Source organism: Cyprinus carpio, chromosome A15 (assembly GCF_018340385.1).
Source record: "Cyprinus carpio isolate SPL01 chromosome A15, ASM1834038v1, whole genome shotgun sequence".
Taxonomy (NCBI): Eukaryota; Metazoa; Chordata; class Actinopteri; order Cypriniformes; family Cyprinidae; genus Cyprinus; species Cyprinus carpio.
Window position 1 is genome coordinate 27490391 of NC_056586.1, and position 20747 is coordinate 27511137.

General features: G+C 33.8%; 1 protein-coding gene across 2 annotated transcripts in view; it reads left to right on the top strand.

Annotated features, from left to right (window-relative positions):
- Window positions 1-20526, top strand: part of LOC109086570 (sialic acid-binding Ig-like lectin 14) — a 30896-nt gene extending 10370 nt beyond the window's left edge. Inside the window, exons 2-13 of one of the 2 annotated variants that reach the window (XM_042771640.1) lie at window positions 8999-9085; window positions 13354-13406; window positions 14257-14637; window positions 14744-15040; window positions 15200-15299; window positions 15624-15662; window positions 16131-16163; window positions 16261-16308; window positions 18850-18891; window positions 19335-19403; window positions 19675-19693; window positions 19864-20526. In XM_042771640.1, the coding sequence (XP_042627574.1) occupies window positions 13367-13406; window positions 14257-14637; window positions 14744-15040; window positions 15200-15299; window positions 15624-15662; window positions 16131-16163; window positions 16261-16308; window positions 18850-18891; window positions 19335-19403; window positions 19675-19693; window positions 19864-19926 (1131 nt within the window). In that variant the 5' untranslated portion in view covers window positions 8999-9085; window positions 13354-13366 and the 3' untranslated portion in view covers window positions 19927-20526. Of the gene's footprint in view, window positions 1-8998; window positions 9086-11722; window positions 11764-13353; window positions 13407-14256; window positions 14638-14743; window positions 15041-15199; window positions 15300-15623; window positions 15663-16130; window positions 16164-16260; window positions 16309-18849; window positions 18892-19334; window positions 19404-19674; window positions 19694-19863 lie in introns of those variants that run through there. The other variant, XM_042771641.1, reaches the window with a different exon arrangement.
- Window positions 20527-20747: the final 221 nt, after the last annotated feature.

Genomic DNA, 20747 nt, shown 5'->3' on the forward strand with positions numbered 1-20747 from the left:
TAAGATCTGCAAATGCATTACAATTTCACATTATATTTCAGTATACACTATATGACTATTTTGAGAGGCACAAAATCACTTTCACAGACTTTTACCTTAACTGTTCCCTGCTGTTGGAATGACCTGCCAACCTGATCTAATTGCAGCATCTTCAAGAAATGGCTAAAGACACTTTCTGCCACACTTGACCCTCTAATACAATAGAACTCTCTATTCTATTTCTACCTCGCCTTAGAAATATATATATTTCTATCCTTAATAATTATACACATATATATATATATGTATATATATATATATATATATATATATATATATATATATATATCTATATATATATTGTTTTCAGCAGTACTTTGTTTATTTGCACTAAGTACACTGTCTGTCACAAACTATTGTATATATTTTATAGTATGATATTTTATGCTATCAATATATACTACTTTCTGGATTACCTATATTCTTGTTTAACATCTCTATTTGTATCGGTACTTTTTTTTTATTATACCAGACCTTGTGAGCTACTAAACAGTCTATCATTGCTTCAAAAACAATGACAATAAAACTATTCTATTCTATTCTATTCTATTCTATTCTATTCTATTCTATTCTATTAGTAATGGGATAATTCACCCAAATATGAAACTGTCATCATTTACTCACCTTCATGTTGTTCCAAACCTGTACAAATTTCTTCTGTTGAATACAAAAGTGGAAAAATGTTTGTAACCGAACAGTTGCTGGTAGCAATTGACTTCTATTGACCCCCCCACCCATACGGTGGAAGTCAATGGCTACCAGCAGCTGTTGGATTACCAACATTCTTTAAAATATCTTATTTTGTGTTCAGCAAAAGAAACAAACTTATACAGGTTTGGAACAACTTGGGAGTGAGTAAATGATGACAGAATGGTAATGTTTGGGTAAATTATCCCTTTAATGTTGATAAATAAATAATATAAATAATAATTAAATGCTTTTTTTCTTCTTCTTCTTCTTTTTTTTTGTTGTGGTACAGATATTTATTTTTTTTTTTTTTTTTGTGTGTTTCAGACTAGAAGCAGATACCAGGCTCAAAAAGAAAGCCTAATCTTGCGTATGACACAAGCAAGACCATGCTCACATTTGCAAACATTGCAAACATTTTTGTAATTGTAAACTTATTTTTTTAATTTAATTTTTCCATGGCTGCATCAGTAATATAGGCCTAATGTAGAGTGAGTGATTGAGAGAGAGAGAGAGAGAGAGAGAGGCTTAATACAACTTTTATTAAAACCTTAACTTTTTTCCAGATTTCTTATCCGACCATACAGTAGTTAACAAAATCACATATGATAACACATTCAAACATATTCACATTTATACGTTTTCTATATATACTTATAAATGCAATACTCAGAGCCGGATTAACGCAAAGGCAAACTAGGCACGTGCCTAGGGCCCGATTGGCGGGATGGGGCCCAGATAGAGTTACAAAAAAAAAATAATAATAATAATAATAATAATAATAAAAATAAAATAAAATAAAATGTACAAATGTCCTATCTACAATTTATTTCAATATTTATTAATTAACTAAAAATAGTGACGATGTTTATCTTAACCATAGACTGTTACATAACTTCACATTAACATCAGCCCATGACTGTATTTATATAGAGGCGCCAGCCAGTTAAGTCCGAGGAGACGTCAGCGGCGGTCAGAGGTCAGAGCGGGATAACAAAGCTAGCAGCCAGGTGTGTTTTGAGCATAGACAGTAAAAGTAGGCTAACATTCAAGATGCTTTCGGGTGCGGCAAAACGTAAAAAGAAAAAAAAAATGAAGAGGAACAAAAGAAGAGACAGCGGGGGGCTTCACAGAAGTTTCTGTCGGGCAGCCGTCCGACAGCTGTGAACCTGCTCGAGTCAGCAGAGCCAGAGGCTGAGCCAGGCCCGGAGACACGGCCCGAAGACGCGGTGGAAGATGCGGCGGGAAATGCGGCGGAAGACGCGGCGAAAGATGCGGCGGGAAATGCGGCGGAAGATACTGTGGCGCCCGCGCCGTCAACATCAGCGCCGTCACAACGACAAACTGATGGAAGAACAGCAGCCAGCCAGAAGTGAGCCCAATATCGTTTTGCAGCAGGAGCCTCTAGACCCAGAAAGGGTATTAACAAGCTACCCATCTGAACCTGCAAAGTGGGACCAAATTGATGACAGGATGCGTGAGTACTTTGCACTAAACCATCCATGTCAAAATATTGGAGATTTCTCTGCATCACAGAGGAAATATGGAGACATTAACAGAAGCTTAACCAAGGAACATTTCTTTAGAAAAAAGCTAAATGGAGAAACCCTGTCAAGAAAATGGTACTACTGCCTTAACAATGACACTCCCAATGGATGAGGATAATTTAATACCATTTAATAGAGCCGTGTAATGACGTATAAATAATGAATATCAAAAAATAGTCTGATAGACTGTTTAATATACAACACAACCAACCAATTTGTAACCAAAGACTAGGCTATGTAAAATGTGAATTAACTTTTATTAGTAACTTTGGTAAGTTTCAGATTTCAATTCATAAATAACATCGATGGAGGGGGGCCCAAAAAATGCAGCCTGCCTAGTGTAGTCCATTTATTTAATCCGGCTCTGGCAATACTTTAAAACTTTAAAAACAACATACCATTTTCCAAAACCTCACACAAGACTCCTCCAGCAGACCATATTTCAGAAAACATTTGAATATCATTAATACAGTAAGTTTAAAATATGTGTTCAATTCTGATTCTGGTTCTGGATGAAGAGCCTGCGTACTCGAAAGGTCTCTACGCTGCGCGATAGCTTTTTAATAATACATTTTTTTATACTTTTGGAGCTTTTGGTGTTGCCGACTTTGCATTTAAATGTTTATTCATGTATAAACATTCATCACTGAGCATACTGTACATATAGCAAATAAGCTCAAACATGTTTGCTTGACCTGAGAACATGAGGTTTGTTCTCGTCTGTCAGGCTAGCGCGTTTGAGTTTCCATTTACTCTAAATGATGAAAGAATATTAAAAAATAGCTTCATTTGTGTTTTGAAAATGAAAGACTTTGAAAGTGAGGGTGACTAATTAATTACTACATTTTAATTTTTTAACCCTTCAACCAGAGGCGTCACGCCCATTCAAAGTGAGGGGGCCTGTGCCATCTCTGATTTTTGAGCCAAGTGGATTTTGAATGCAGCTTCTAAAAGAAAAAAAAAAGTTAGCCGAATAATATTTTCTATATTTAATACAATCACACCGGTGTCATGAGAAATCAGGTCCGCTTAGGACCCGATTAGGTTGACCAATTGGCTCAACGAACTTTTAATGGGTATTATTTTTAGCGCCTGATTACAATTCTTGCAAAATCGCGCTTTGATTTATGTCGTTTGAACTTCGTTATAATGACCATTACTTTTAAATATCACATTCCATATATAACCTAAACAAAATTATTTAAATCAAACATTTCTCGTTTTTTTTTTTTTTTTACAGATTACATTCTGTATGTTGCTTTTATAAAATTATTTTAGCTTGAAAAAACAAGCTACCGCAGCTCCGATTTCGAACGTTCGGCGCGTCATATCGTCAGCCGCCAAATTTAAATCTGCGTTCGCTGGCTGGTGCTGAGCCAGAGACAGACGCGTTTTTACAGCTTTGCATTATAACCAATAACACACGATGCTGTTTCCAATCAGAGGTGTTCAGATGAGTCATCGCTAAAATGCCGGTGTTTTCTTAACTCACTCGCTGACTGAATACCTCTTTCTGGCGAATTCTCTCGTCAGAAACAACAAAGTGCAGATGTGTGTACGAATCTATAAGATATTGATTTCATAGTGTAAACAGCTTTAGTGATTTTAATGGGAGTTTTTGAGAGTGCTCGAACTAGACTGTCAGTGAAAATGTTCTTTGATAATGTAAATGATCTTTGATAATGTAAATGTTCTTTGCACTCTTTCTGTACGACAAAAGTGATATGATTAGCAGGGGCTATTTAGTGATTTGGGGGCCCCAGGCAAAATACAGGAATGGGGCCCTATACACGAAGCAGTTGTCTACACAATGCAATGTTGTTTAAATTCTAAACTTTAAAATACATTTAATTTATTTATTTTAATTGCAAATGTAAACTGAACTGAAGGAAATTATACATTTACATGCTTGAGGATTGTTTCAACCAAAGTGTGCCTGTGTAGAAAGTAACTGTGCATGTGTCCTCTACTTGGGTCCTTCACAGAAATTAGTGAGCACCATTTAAAACAATAAACATACAATACACATTAAAATACAGCTTCAGAAGCATAATATTTTAATTTGTAGGGCCCTATGAAATCTGTTTTAATTGTGTCCAAGTTAAGTTAAAAAATCTATTTTTTCAGTTTAAATTTTTCTGAATTCAGTTTTTTTTTTTCTGTTTTAATTTTTCTGGATAGTTCTATTAATGTAATAAAAACATGTCTAATTAATTGAAATCTTGAAACTTGTGTAAGTGTAACAAAAAAAAAAAAAATAAAATTGCATTATTAGGGCCCAAATTCTGTGCTTTCTTTTTAAATCTTTCTGCATTCCATTTTAATGGTTTAATCAAAACCATATCTAATGAATTGAATTTATAAAAATAACTTAATATATTAATTTGTATACAAAAAAAAAAAAAAAAAAACATTATTCTATCTTTAAATGCAATGAAAATTAAACAAACCCTTTTTGTACAAAGTGCTACACAACCACGAGTGCCATTCATGTGACCATCCACGTTACACAGTAAATAATTTTTTTAATAAAAAGATTCTGGAATTTTGTCCCTGTTTTCATAGGGCCCTATTTTTGCTACAAGAAGCACGTTTAATGCAGATGGTAATCAACACCACAGCAACCACTTGTGTTTCCACACTGAATGCGCATCTCATAAATAAAAAGAATTTTAGGGGGCCCTTGGCTTTTCTAGGCAGTCGCCTACCTTTAGCCTAATGGTTAAGTCTGCCTCTGATGATTAGTAGCCTAACTTGCAATGTTTTTATTCACATTAACTTTCAATGTTAAATTCACATTAAATATTAAACTCAGTCATATTAAAAATATGTTACGGCATGACACCCATATCTGTTAATTAAGTAGATTTGTGCCCCCTCAAAAATAATGAGTGCATGACGCCCCTGCCTTTAACTATATTGAGCAGAAATATTGAGTAAATTAAATCATACAAATTGCAGCAACAAATTCACAATACAAAGTATATATACACGTGTTGACTTCAGTGTCTGTCCAGACCAGTCCACAATCAGCATATTGAAATGCATTTGTTATGTTAAAAGAACAGGGCTCTGTGACTAGGTAAAAGTATTTCAGTTTCCCTTGCATTTATTTGCAATCTGGCAGTAGAAAATTAATATGTTATGTGATTGCCTGACATTGTTTTTTTTTTTTTTTTTTTTTTTTTTTTTTTTTTTTTGAAATGTTGTAGGTGAAAAACCAGGAAGCTGCATTCATAAATGGGTGATTAGTTTTGAGGGGTAAATAATCTGTGAGGGCATCCAGCCAAGTTTTTTTTTGTCTGGACTTGCTGCTGTGTTTTCGACTTTCTACAATTTCAATGTGGAGTAACAAGCTGAGGCTGCATCCACGTTGGAATTCATTCAGAGGTTAGATGCTTAGATTCATATATTAATTTCTATTCACATTCTCGTTATGTAAACTTTTACCCACAATAATTCTGAATGTACGTATTTGTTTTTCAGGTGCTTCATTGGTATAAATCCTGAAAAAGGCACCAAGGGTGGACAAGTCCTTTCAAAGCAGACAGGGAAGGTCACCCACAAAAAATAAATCAGTCAACACTCTCGGGTTGCCAGTCTACTTAAGAAACTAATGGACTTTGAGTGGGATTTCATATAAGTGAACCCACTCATTCACTGACATATTACACACACAACTTACACACATTCTCTTCACACACAACAAAAACATTCTTTTAGTGTGTTAGTTGCACAAATTTTTTCAGGTGTCCATTCTTCATACCTAAATTTTGACTTCATTCTTCATTGAATTCCTTTCTTCATTCGGTAATTCTTATTCACTAATAATTCAGTAATTCTTTTTCACTCAATAGTTCTCTGAGTCACTCATTCAGTTTTTTTTTCTAATGTTATATAAATGTTTTGTTTATTCTGAGGCTTAGGTTTTAGTCATTCCACTTGCATCAGCCACTAATTTTGAGAATATTTTTCAAAGTTTTAATAAAAGCACATTTTGAAGTTACACTGCATTGTGTTAAATTTTTTAATGTTTCAAAGGCTATATTTGTACATTGTATTAAAATATGGTTATACAGTAGCAAGACTTTTAAGGGGTATTTCATAAAATTAAAGAAATATCTAGAAAAATATTTCCACCTTTTTTTCTTATCAGTCCATTTCTCAATATAATAACATATTTGTAGTTTAGAGTTAAAAATTGCAAATAAACATTAATTAACTGTTAATGCTTTTGACATTAATTTACTGTTAATGTAGAAAATGACAGCTTTATGTTGTATTTCCAAAAACAGTAAAAACTGTAAATTTCAACAACAGCAAGACACTGTTAATTTAACAATAACTTGCTGGCAAACCGTGCTGCCAGTTACTTATATTTTTTTAAAAAAACAATTTTTAACAGTGCCAGTCCTTCGGTTGTGAAAGATCTCTGCTGACATTGAAATTATTTTGCCAAGCTTTTAACCTTGACTGATTAAACAGGGATAATTTACTTAAATCCAGTTCCTTTAGTCTCAGTAAAAACAATTGTTTATTGTAACCGAGACCAGATGTTGTCCTTAGAAGAGCACAAGCAACACGAATCCACCCTTGATCCTCTTCATACAGTATCCTCTGTGCAGTTTGTAGCCTGAAAGTATTGATCCTGCTTCATACATCTATCAGAGCTTGTCCCCCTTCTTGTAACGGCAGATCCAGGTAGCCAATGCTGTCATTTCTTTTATCATTTCATTTGGTGGCTCCAACACATTTAATCTGTGCCAAAGCATGGATGCAGCAAGATTGTTTGTAACCAAGAGTCTGCCCCTGTAGGATAGTTCAGGTAATAGCCAATTCCATTTAGACAACTTGGCTGACACCTTCTCCAGCATACCCTCCCAGTTCTTTTGTCTATAACTTTCTTTACCCAGAAACACTCCCAGAATTTTTATTCATTCCTTATCCCATTTTAATCCCTCTGGGAGCTGAGGTGACCCACCATCCCCCCAGGGACCCACAAGAAATCCTTCACTCTTTGCCCAGTTTACTTTAGTTGAGGAAGCTCTTTCGTATAAAGCTAAACTACTACACAGTATCTGAACATCCTCCTGTCCAGTAATAAAAACAGTTACATCATCAACGTAAGCAGAAACAGAGACACTTGACCCATTAACATCTCCTGGTATATGAAAACCTTTCAAATTATTTTTCAGCTTAATTAAAGGCTCAATAGCTAAGATGTAGAGTGGTCCAGAAAGTGGACAACCCTGCCCTATTCCCCTTTTCACTGGTACTGGGCAACTCAATCCCCCTCCCACCTTAAGCATTACTGAAGCCCCTCTATATAATAATTTTATCCATGAAATAAAAGTTTCTCCAAACCCAAAAGCTTTCAAAACATTTGTAAGGTAGTCATGGCCCACACAATCAAACGCTTTTTCTTGATCATTCGATAAACCAATATTAATATCATTTCTCATAGAGATGTCAATTACATCACTTACTAAAAAAAAATAAATGATCAATTATTGTTCATCCTGGAACACAGTATGTTTGCTCATTTTTCACAACAATACTTAAAAACTTTTTCAATCTATTTGCCAAACATTTAGAAAATATTTTATAATCTTGGCACATTAAAGATACAGGGCGCCAATTTTTTAACAACCCTAAGTAACCAGTTTTAGGCAGAAGTGATAATACTGCCCTTTGACAGCTGCTGGGTAAAATACCTTTTTTAAGACATTCACCAATTACACTGTAAAAGTCTTCTCCTAAAACATTCCAAAATGATTTATAAAATTCAGCAGGCAAACCATCCACACCCGGGGCATGTCCTGTGGGCAGTTGCATAACTGCCTCTGAAAGTTCTTCATAAGAAACCATTTTATCCAATGTCTTTCTGTCCTCAGGTTTCAAACTAGGTAGTCCTTCCAATAACTGATTCATACTTGCAGGATCACAGTCTTTGGGCCCAAAAGGTTCAGCATAAAAATGCATTGCAATTTTTCTCATGTGATAACCTTGTAATATTAAAATCAATAGTCACTATATGATGATCAGAAAGAACACAGGAAGATATACCAACATTCCTAACTCCATATATATATATATCCATTCCTAATTTATTTACGTATATTCTGTCCAGTCTTTCTCCAGTCACAGTATTGTCCAATATTTTAACCCATGTGTATTGTTTTGTTAATTGATTTCTATTTCTCCACATATCAATTAGTTCTAGCTCTTGATTAATCTTAAGAAGCATTTTATTAGTGTGAATGAGGTACTTCTCCATTTCTGTCCAATACAAAATTAGTGGTATGATTCCAATCACCTCCCATTATTACACACATTCCCTCATCAACATATTTTCTAATTCCAGTGTTTAACTTCCTAAATAGTTCAATTTGTTGTAAACCTATATTCAGGCCATAGACATTAATAAAAATAAAACCTAACTCTAATATACCAAAAACATCAAAAAAAAACCTACCTGTAATTCTAATTCAACAGTGGACAAAATATTCAGATCTAAATGTTTAGAAAAAATAATTGCTAACCCTGCACTCAACTTTGTTCCATGACTCAGAAAACATTGCCCTTCCCACCACCTATACAATTCAACTTCATTTTGACTATCTGAATGTGTTTCCTGTAGAAAAATTACATTAATATCTTTGAGATGAACATATTCTGTAATTATTGCTTTCTTATTCCTATCTCTCCCTCCATTAATATTTAAGGATCCTGCTCTCAAAATATCCATAAGAAGATATAAGGAGAGAAAAGAAAGGGACTGGAAAAAAGAAAGCTTTGCAAAGACACCCTTGGTATGTATATCATTTCACAAGATCAGTTTGATTTACGTTTAACTGGGGTTTTCCTCTTTCTAAGTTTAGTGAGAATCTTCTTTAATCGAAACCTCTTTCGTTTACTCAGTTTCTCTTCTCCTACCCTCCTCTGCCAATATAGAACTGAAGATTCAAATCCTTAAAAAATTCAAAAAAACAACAAACCTCAGAAACCCTCACCAAAAAAAAAAAAAAAAAAAGAATTTATCTCATCCAACCATCCTCATCATCAACCTCGTTCATCTCATTCTCACCTATAATTTCTGTCTTACATGAAATTACTTTCTTGACATTACCTTGATTTTCAATATCTCCAGAATCCATTAGTTCAGATTCCCTGCTTATCTGATATTCCACCCTTTCCACCTCATTTATATCAGACATCTGTACTTCATCTTTTTCAACCGTTGCTCATTCTCATCAGACAACTCCTTATTCATACTTACATTCTCAGTAACAATGTCCTCGTCATTCCTTACTTCCTCAGTAAGAATCTCTTTCTCATTTCCCACATCATTAGTATTGAATACCGTTTGATTTCTATGTGAATTCTCTTACACTTCAGTTTCAATACCACTCGGGCCTGCTACAGCACTAACAGGACAAGATAACCTTACGTGCCCCACATTCATAACAGCGCATCTCACCTGTGCTCGCATATAACATAAACGACCTGCCTTCATATGTGCATCGAAACGACACATTTAGCGTTTTGCAGCCAAGTGGAACCATTCTGATTCCAATGGCGAATTTCCTGAAACGCATCGGCTCACGCTCAATTTCAGGATCAGGAATGAACGGCAGAACATTTGAAATTGTAACTCTACTTGTTGGAGTCGCTAATGGTTGAACTTGAACAAAAGCGCCACATAACGAAATCTCGCTTTCAATCAGACGGTGGACTAGTTGTTCATCCTTCAGAAAAACCACCACCTCTTTATTCATTCGGGAGCAGAAACAATATTCTCATGCCCCACTTTCTCCGCCACCTCTAACAGCACGTCCTCCACAGAATCTCCAGCATTAATGACACACCTAATGCCATGAGAGAGCGACAGAGATGACGCCTGCACACTCACGTGCGACGTCATCTCCGTCCCCGCAACGACAACCCCAGCCCACCACACGCAAACAATTTTTTTGAATCAAACTAATTTGTTGAATCAAACAAAAGTCAAACTAATCCTGCGAAAAAAAAAAAAGAAAAAAAAAAAACACATAGAAACTTTTCCAAAAAACTCCAAAGAAAGTAGTTAGGAAAAAATCATTCAATTTTCCTTCTCACCGTGATCACCCTCCCGAACTTCTACTACCCAGCATGCACCGAGAGAGAGAAACAGGCTCCAGACAGGCTCCGGGTGAGAATTTTGATAAGTTGTCAGACAAGGGCCTAAATTTGAGGCCTGAGCAGGGCTTTAATGTACAACTCCTGTATGTCACTGTAATCATTTTTACCTCCATTACAATCATGATCCATCAAAACATTACTGCTTTGCTTTAACCAATACTAGCCCATACAAGGTCTTTCGTTCCCACCAATCGCTGCACAAGTTAAGGTTATGTATGATGACGAAAGCATATCAGTGCTAGCCCTTCCGGAACCCATATAGATTTCACTGCAGTGCCTGCAGTTCAGAAACAATCAATCTTTGTATGGAAGTCTATGAGAACACTCTAGGCAATTCTTGGTCAGAGTGAAATGGCACAAAAAGGGGTGGTAATCCACAGAGCGTGACTTGATGCTGATTGAGAGGCAGAACAAACAATGACAGCTAGCGTAACACCATGGTTGAATGTGATAGAAAATAAAATAAAAAATAACAACCTCTTTTGCACCTGGGTGATGTGTCACCCTGTCGTCCTAATGAAGAAACTGCCCCTGTGAAATGTTTTGACATAGTGTGTAGAAAAGCAGTTCATCAAATTCATGGCTACTGCACAATGAAAAAGAGGAAGTTCCATTTTTAAGACAAATGGGAACTTCTCAGGATTGATTTAAAGATTTGAGTGAAACTGAATTTTGAATCACACCTGATTAAATCTGCAGCTTCAAGAGCTCCTACAACAGTCAGTATACTCATCGCTTTATGATTTTTTCTCCTTTACAAAGGCAAAGGGTTGCACTATTTCCCAGCTGTGCACTGGGTTTATTTTAGATGGACATTTGCTTTTAGATTTTAAATAGTGTTGAGCATCCCAGTCATAAACAGTATCAGGGTCTCAAAGATTTCAGCTCCAAACACACCTGAAAAAAAATAAAATAAAAAAAAAAATGTAATGACGAATGCTCTCTAAGGTGCGCAAGGAAGAACGTAATTTGAGTTTTTAATAGCAAGCCTGTGTGTGTGCGGCTTCAAGAAACCTAACAAAGTGAATTTTCCATTTACATTGTTTCTTTCACTGTTTCATATTCTCTTCATTTCAAAGTTTGTCAAGTCAAGTACACATTCATTGACTCTTAGGTCTGAACTTATGCTCTGATGCTCTTCAGCACAGCATCCTCAAATACGAGAAATGAAATAAGGGTCCGAATTCTCAGAGGTCTGTGGTAATAAATGCACTTCCTGTTGTTATTTTCAGGCAGTTTATATCTCTGGTTTCCATTAGAGTTCAGTCAGTCAGTCAAGGCACATTAGTCACACTCTAAAAAAAATAAGGTAGGCTCTCTTTTCTTTTTAATACTTCATGTAATAATTATTAACATCTTGATAAAATAAATTGACAATTGTCCTGATAATAAGCATATATTAATATTTAAATCTAATATATATATATATATTATATATATATATATATTATATATATATATATATATATATATATATATATATATATATACTATATATATTATATATATATTTAAATAAGTAAGTAAATGTGATGAATCAGAAAATTCAAAATAAACATAGCAGTTATTTCATATATTTAAACACATCATCTGTTAATATCATACTGTACATTTGGGTAAAGTTAATTTCCATTTCATTTATATCATGTTTGATTGCTTAAAACATCTAAAGACTCATCTTTTTCGCCAGCACTTGACCAACTAATACTAGCACTTATCTTTTCTTGTCTATACTATTCTTAAAAAAAAAAAAAAGAAAAAAAAAAACATAGCTATGGGTTGCCTGTGCTAGACTAACTGAGACTTGTCATGGCACTTGTATACTGTTGTTGTTGTTCTCTCGTTGGTCTGATTGCTTCTATTGTTCTCATTTGTAAGACGCTTTGGATAAAAGTGTCTGCTAAATGATTAAATGTAAATGTAAATGTTATTGATTATTGCAGATATGTTTTATCTGATATGTAAAGCACTTTGGCCAACAACTGTTGTTTTAAATGTGCTATATAAATAAAACATAATGTAGCATGTGATTCATATTAGATGCATATTTATCATTCTTTAATTATTGTCTCCTTTTCTTTGTAAAGTATTGTTTGCTCACATACATATTTCTAGAGAACTGAAAATAATAATGGAAAAAAAAAGAAAAAAAGAAAAAAAAGCACACTTGATCTCCCAAGCGAGGCCCAAATCTATCTTTAACTTGCTCTTGAATAGTGTTAGACTTGTACACACTTGTACAGATTGCCTGACTTGTTAGATATCATTGGTATTTTCTGTATTCACTTTAAGTAATCATTGATTATTATTATTATTATTATTATTCTTATATCAACAAATATCAATGGCCAACATCTTTTATTATCTACTGATTCCACTTGCATCAGTATGCTCAATAAATTATAATTTTTTCAGGTCCATTTTTTTCCCCAGAGAACCAGTTATTTTAGTATCATTGAGATACTATTGTTGTTTTTTTATTTGAATTCATTTTAAATAATAATAATAAAAAACAATGTTCCATAATTTTTAAGTTATAGCTATGTTAGTTGTGTTTTTGTCATTTATGTATGTCAAAAATATGAAGTTTTATGAGTTTTTTTAATAGTTTTAGTTAAACTAAATGCAAATGAGAAATGTTGCCATAGCAACTAGCTGAAATAAGTTAAATAAAAAAAGGATATGAGATATATATATATAGTTCATAAGTGTATATTATTTATGTATTAATATTATTTATTATTAGTTTTAGTTCACTATAGTGTCCCTGTTTAACTCTCAGGTTAATATATATAAACTCTATATAATTATATGATTAGTGAGGTCTATCCAGTGCCCTAGACAAAAATTACTGTATGTGCAAAGAAATCAGTATTGTTTTTGCCTCTTCTGTTTCTAGAGTCCAGTCCACCATGGATGTACGGGCAGGAATTCTTCTCTACTGGCTTCACAGTATGATTTTAAAGCTTTCTTTCCATACATTATATGAATAAATGATTTGAATAATTTTAGAATTTTATTAGAAATACTTTTTTCTATTTCTAATTATTTCTATTAAAATGTTAAAATGTACAAATGTTGTTTTTTTATTAAAGGAATATTTATTAAAGGAATATTTCACCCAGAAATGGAAATTTACTGTTAAATTACTCACCCTCATTCCATCCAAGATGACATTTTTCAGTAGAACAGTAAAGAGGATTTTTTGCTTAACCCACGGTCCTTTTTGTTTCATAATATGCAAGTCCATGGCTACCATCACTTTGTGAGTCAAAAAAGGCAGATACAAAAACACTAAATGAATCCCCTTAACTCCTGGCGATTTATTGAGGTCTTATGAGGCAAAAGGATCAGTTTGTATGAGAAACTGAACACTTTATTTACAACATTGTTACATAATCCAGCCTCAGGCAAATGGTCCCGCAGGCTCACGCTCATTATGTACTGTTGTGCATATGAAAAACAAAAAAAAAACAAAAATAATATTAATGATAATATTTTTAATAATGTTCTATTTCTTTCACAAACTGATTGTTTGCTTCATAAGACACACAAAGTGACGGTAGCTCTGGACTTGCATTTTATGAATCACTAAGTACAATATCTTTACTGTTGTACTGAATAAAGAAAGTCACCTGCATCTTGAGTTGATTAGTAAATCAACAGCAAATTTTATTTATTTATTTATTTATTTATTGGGTGAACTATTCAAAATCAGATTTTTTCACTAATTTTTTTATTTTTATTTGCACAAAATCATATGCTTATTTTTTTCACTAATTTTATACTAATTATTTTGCAGTTATTTGCACAGGCGTGTTTGCTGATGTTTGGAAGGTGCATGTAGAGTCTGAAATGAAGGCTCTGGTCTCATCTTGTGTCGTGTTGCCCTGTTCATTCAAATACCCTGTTCAAGAACAGCCCTCTGATCGTATTAGAGCTATGTGGCACATGAAGGACAACTGGGATGATATTATTTTTCACAAAGACCCTACGAGGGTTAAAGACAGTTTCAAGGGTCGTACAAAACTGATTGGTTCACTGGGTGGTTCCAACTGTTCCTTGGAGATTGATGAGGTCAAAAACCATGACAACGGCCCGTATTGTTTTAGGGTGGAATTAGAAACATCTAAAAAAGACAAGTACTCCTTTGTGGAAAACTGTGTGTCGATTAAAATGTTCGGTAAGTAAGTGTGCTTTTGAGCTCTCAACCTGCGATTACAACAACTAAATAGGACACAAAATAAGAAAACAGCCCAAAATGTGAATCATTCCAAATGCATTTACAGAGCAAGCATCAAAACCAGAGCTGCAGGCTGAGCAGTCTGTGCAGGAGGGTGAAACTGCAGTCTTCAAATGCTCTGTCCGGCACACCTGTCCGTCCCACCAGCCCACTCTCACCTGGAGCCACACTGGAAAAGCCATCATGAACTACAAGGACATTGGTCATGGAAACTGGGAAACAGAGTCTGTCCTGACTTTCACCCCTCAAAAAGAGGATGATCACACCTCTATCACATGCACAGTCAAGCACCACGGGAAAGTCGAGGGCGAAATGACAGCGACTCACCCTATCTTTGTGAAAGGTATAACAATAAAACTGTTCTGTGTAAATAATGTATATATTAGTAGAAATTTATTTCTAGGTTATTATAATAAAAAATATAATAATAATAATGATAATAATAATAATAATTACAATTATTTTAATTAATTTTATTATTATTCATATTTACTTTTACCAGAACAACCAACTCTCAGTCACATCCTCATTCCAGTCATCTCTGGTCTTGGAGCTGCTCTTTTGGTTGGATTATTGTGTTTCTTCATTGTCAAGAGATACAAGTGAGTCTGGAACTGACTTATAAATAACAGTGACTATCAATAAATCAGTGACTAATATATATATATATATATATATATTATATATATATATATAATATATATATATAATATACACACACACACAAACAAACACAAACAAAAACCAAACCTGTTTTACACTGTGAATGAAAACATTGTACAATGTACACTTGTATGTGAGGACTTGAGAATGCATTATGACAATCACATACTTTTAAGTTATAATATATATTATAAATTTAATTATTATTATTATTTTTATTAATATTATTATTAATTTTTTTTAATGTCTCAACTCGTTCCCAGGAGGCGCATTGCAGATCTCGAATCCAGAAATGTCAATGGGTGAGCATTAACACTGGTTTTACCTGGGAACATTATTGTACATTAGTCGGACTTTAAAATTATTTTAAAATGAAGCTTTTTTTGAGTCAATGTCAGTGAACTTTGATACACCAGGTACTGTATATAACATCAAGACTTATTTTTATTTATTTATTTTTTTTCAATAGAAAATGAATAGAAGACACATAAGAAAGAAATATAAAATTCATTGGGTTATTAATACATGTTACAATTGAAAATTTTTTATACAATATTTAACATATTTTAAAGAAAAGCATCTTCGTTTAAAGATGCTTCCTGCTGATAAAAGCACACAGATCTGTTTTCAATATCTAATAATACAGTTCCTAATAAGAATAGTTAAAACACGACAATAAAACATGACAATAAGATGCCATACGTCAACAATGTGACTGAAAGTAAAAAAAATCATCATAATTGTTTTACTAAGTCTTAAATGTTTTTTAGAATGTGGAGTCGACTATCAAGAATGTCTCGCAGGTAATTAGTATATATCTGATTGTTTTTAAGCTGCATTGCATTGAGCAGCCTCCATCAGTTATGTAAAGATCTTGCCATTCTCCTGTGTGATCACCAGGTTTCGTTCAGGTGATGGCAGCAGTGGTCCTGGTGGCAGACAGCAGAGGCAAGTACACAACAGCGCCTAATGTGTTCTTCTGCAACAAACCAGGACACAACAGATCCTCTGGTGGAAAAATACTGAATCTATGGCATGTTTTAGATTTTAGTTGGTTGTTTTTTATACAAAAAAATAATAATTATTTATTATTAAAAAAATTATCAGCAGTAGAAGAAGTAGTACAAAAAAAACAATTAATATAAATCAATCCATAAAGAATCACAGATGCCATGAATTTGTATATAAAACAGAGTTGTTCTGATGACAGGTGGTTTTAGGGGGAGTGAGTCATAATGTAATGTATTTTTGATAAAACATTATTATAATTATTTGCTTTTAACTTTGACATGTTGTAATTTTCAAGAGTAATAGCAATTAAAGTTTAATGTTATATCCCATGTCTGTGGAATTAATAAATTTCTTGCAAATTTAATTTTAATATGAACATAGTGTTAATGTTTGTAACTTTTTGTGTCTTATATGTAAGCAAAGGGTAACACATTTTTAATCACATTTTTTTTTTTTTCACTTTTCACTAATTAAGCACATATTAATGCCTTATTCTACAAACCCGATTCCAAAAAAGTTGGGACACTGTACAAATTGTGAGTAAAAAAGGAATGGAATAATTTACAAATCTCATAAACTTATATTTTATTCACAATAGAATATAGATATAATATCAAATGTTGAAAGTGAGACATTTTGAAATGTCATGCCAAATATTGGCTCATTTTGGATTTCATGAGAGCTACATATTCCAAAAAAGTTGGGACAGGTAGCAATAAGAGGCCAGAAAAGTTAAATGTACATATAAGGAACAGCTGGAGGACCAATTTGCAACTTATTAGGTCAACTGGCAACATGATTGGGTATCAAAGAGCCTCTCAGAGTGGCAGTGTCTCTCAGAAGTCAAGATGGGCAGAGGATCACCAATTCACCGGCGGAAATAGTGGACAATATCAGAAAGGAGTTTCTCAGAGAAAAATTGCAAAGAGTTTGAAGTTATCATCATCTACAGTAATATCATCCAAAGATTCAGAGAATCTGAAACAATCTCTGTGCGCAAAGGTCAAGGCCGGAAACTCATACTGGATGCCCATGATCTTCGGGCCCTTAGACGGCACTGCATCACATACAGGAATGCTACTGTAATGGAAATCACAACATGGGCTCAGGAATACTTCAAGAAAACATTGTTGGTGAACACAATCCACTGTTCCATTCGCCGTTGCCGGCTAAAACTCGATAGGTCAAAAAAGAAGTCATATCTAAACATGATTCAGAAGCACAGGCGTTTTCTCTGGGCCAAGGCTCATTTAAAATGGACTGTGGCAAAGTGGAAAACTGTTCTGTGGTCAGACGAATCAAAATTTGAAGTTCTTTTTGGAAAACTGGGGACACCATGTCATCCGGACTAAAGAGGACAAGGACAACCCAAGTTGTTATCAGCCCTCAGTTCAGAAGCCTGCATCTCTGATGGTATGGGGTTGCATGAGTGCGTATGGCATGGGCAGCTTACACATCTGGAAAGGCACCATCAATATCTGAAAATGTATATCCAACGTTCTCTTGAACAACATATGCAACATATGCAACATGACAATGCCAGACCACATACTGCATCAATTACAACATCATGGCTGCATAGAAGAAGGATCCAGGTACTGAAAATGGCCAGCCTGCAGTCCAGATCTTTCACCCATAGAAAACATTCGGCGCATCATAAAGAGGAAGATGCGACAAAGAAGACCTAAGACAGTTGAGCAACTAGAAGCCTGTATTAGACAAGAATGGGACAACATTCCCATTCCTAAATTTTGCAACTTGTCTCCTCAGTCCCCAGACGTTTGCAGACTGTTATAAAAAGAAGAGGGGATGCCACACAGTGGTAAACATGGCCTGGTCCCAACTTTTTTGAGATGTGTTGATGCCACGAAATTTAAAATCAACTTATTTTATTTTATCTATGTTGTATTCTGAATAAAATATTGAAATTTGAAACTTCCACATCATTGCATTCTGTTTTTATTCACAATTTGTACAGTGACCCAACTTTTTTCTACATCCCTAATCTTACCTCTGCTCTACTACCTTACTAACTATTAATAAGCAGCAAATTAGGAATTTATTGAGAGAAAAGTCATAGTTAATAGTGAATAAGTGTTCCCTATTCTAAAGTGTTACCCGTGTTGCTTACAGTATATTTGGTTATTGAAAAAGTTGCCACAGTGCTGTTCTAAAGAAGTCTATATTCAGCACAGAATACACTATTCGTTTTTAAATAAAGATAGAAATGTTTCATTACCATTTCACAAGCTGTTAAATTAACACTTTTCAATGTCTATCATTGTAGCTGTGAGTGGTACAGTAGCTGTCAAACATCTGTACTGTAAATGACGATATGACTAGATTAAATATAAAAATGCATTTTTTATAAATAAATATTTATAAAAATATTTTATATAATTATATAAATATATACACACACATATAAATACTTTGCTGATCCTAAAGACTAATGTCTATTTTTCCTGTATTTTAAAGGAGAGGTCAAAGGACTCAAATTGACAGGAATTTTGACAACAAGTAAGTATCTGCATGTTTAATATGAATGTCTATTTGTAAATTATATATATATATTTATATATATATATATATAATATATATCTATTTGAAATATTTATATATATATATTCAAGGATTATTTACCAGATTTGATTTATCATAGTGTTATATGTTAATAAAACCGGAGGTCCAATGCCAATAAATGTTTTTGTGAATGTTTATTCTGTAAAACATTAAAGCATGGCACTAGCAATGCCAATGCCATGGGTTTGCTTCTCAGAGAAAGCATGAACTGATGAAATGGTATATAAAGGAAATATATGAGTATATAAACAGAATGAATATATAAACATCCTTTTTTTCTGTCCACATCCACCGTGTTATGGACATTTACTTCAATATACCGAAGTTTTTTTTTTGTCATGTTTTACTGAAGTATGACAGAGGTTTCTGAATCTTAACAGGGCAAACAACGTATGTACAGTGTCAGGAAACAAGCCTTTCTCCAAAGCTCGAATGCCATCACCAAAGAGGTATGGAGCATATGAAATATCTTACTGATTACCCAGAATCACGGCACTGAATGACTCATATCTGTACTCAGTACTCAAATATTCTCTTTGCTACAACAGTCCAGTATCTTGTGTGATTTGATTTTTTATCAATGTTTTATTTTAGTTACATTCAGAATGTATTTGCACCCCTTCTGCAAAAAAGCCCTTTTTTGTTGTTTTTTAATAAGCCAACTACTGTGATCAATGTATTTATTTATTTACAAATTCCTTTTCACATGATTCACATCAGTGCGGCCAAATCATATTCTGTGAGTACATACTTTATCATAACTTTTCCATTACTAATCTTTTTAGTATTGTTAACATCTGTTGTTTAGTGCTTGATTTCTTGTTGTTCATACATTTTATCACATTACTCATAACTGAAATGTGTTATTTCCTATTAAATCTGATTTCTGTATCTCTCTTTTCCATTAAGGATCCCAATTACGATGATGATTACACCAACACAGCAGACCTCAACTTATATGCAAATTTCTGATGAAAATGCCACATTTTAGTGTTACATTTTAAACCTGACCAATAATGCCTACACATGCATATAATACAGTGTTTCTGTATTTACATATTGCTATGATGCTTACATTGCAAAGTTATGAAAAAAAAAAAATTATACTTTTAACATACTTTTTAATATGTAAGAAAAATTCTAACTTTTAGCTGAATTTAAGCTCATCTCGTTCTGGAATTTGTCCCATTATGGCATAATATAGTGCAAGGAAAGTTCACCTTCCCTGCAGAAGAAGACCAACAGCTAACTTACTTCTATATTTTTGCCTCTTTACATCCACCCACTGAACTGCACATGTAGTAAGAGAAGAGGAAAGGCTAGAGAGATGCAGACACAGGATTACTCCAACAAAACCATAGAGAGATGCCTTTGTGGAAACGCTGTGTAGTGTTAGTTGTAAAAAAGCGTATTTAGCCAATCATACCAGTGGGCATTTACTTGAATGTCTTGAATGCACCACGCCTATAAAAACAGACTGCCTTATAGAGAGGGTCAAAAACAGGATTGAACATAGCCAATTACGTCTAAATTTTTTGTTTTTTCTTGCTAACAAAATAAGAGCACCCTACCAAAACCAAAAAAAAAAAAAAAAAAACAGGTTATTGTGACTTTTTTTTCTCTCAGTCAGAATTCTATCTCGCAATTTTGACTTTATAACTCGCAATTGCGACTTCTTATCTCGCAATTCTGACTTTTTTTTATTTTTTATTTTTTTCATAACATCTTTACATTTAATTTGTAGCATGTAGCCTAAAGGTTTAATAAAGCAATGCAATATATTCACTGTTACT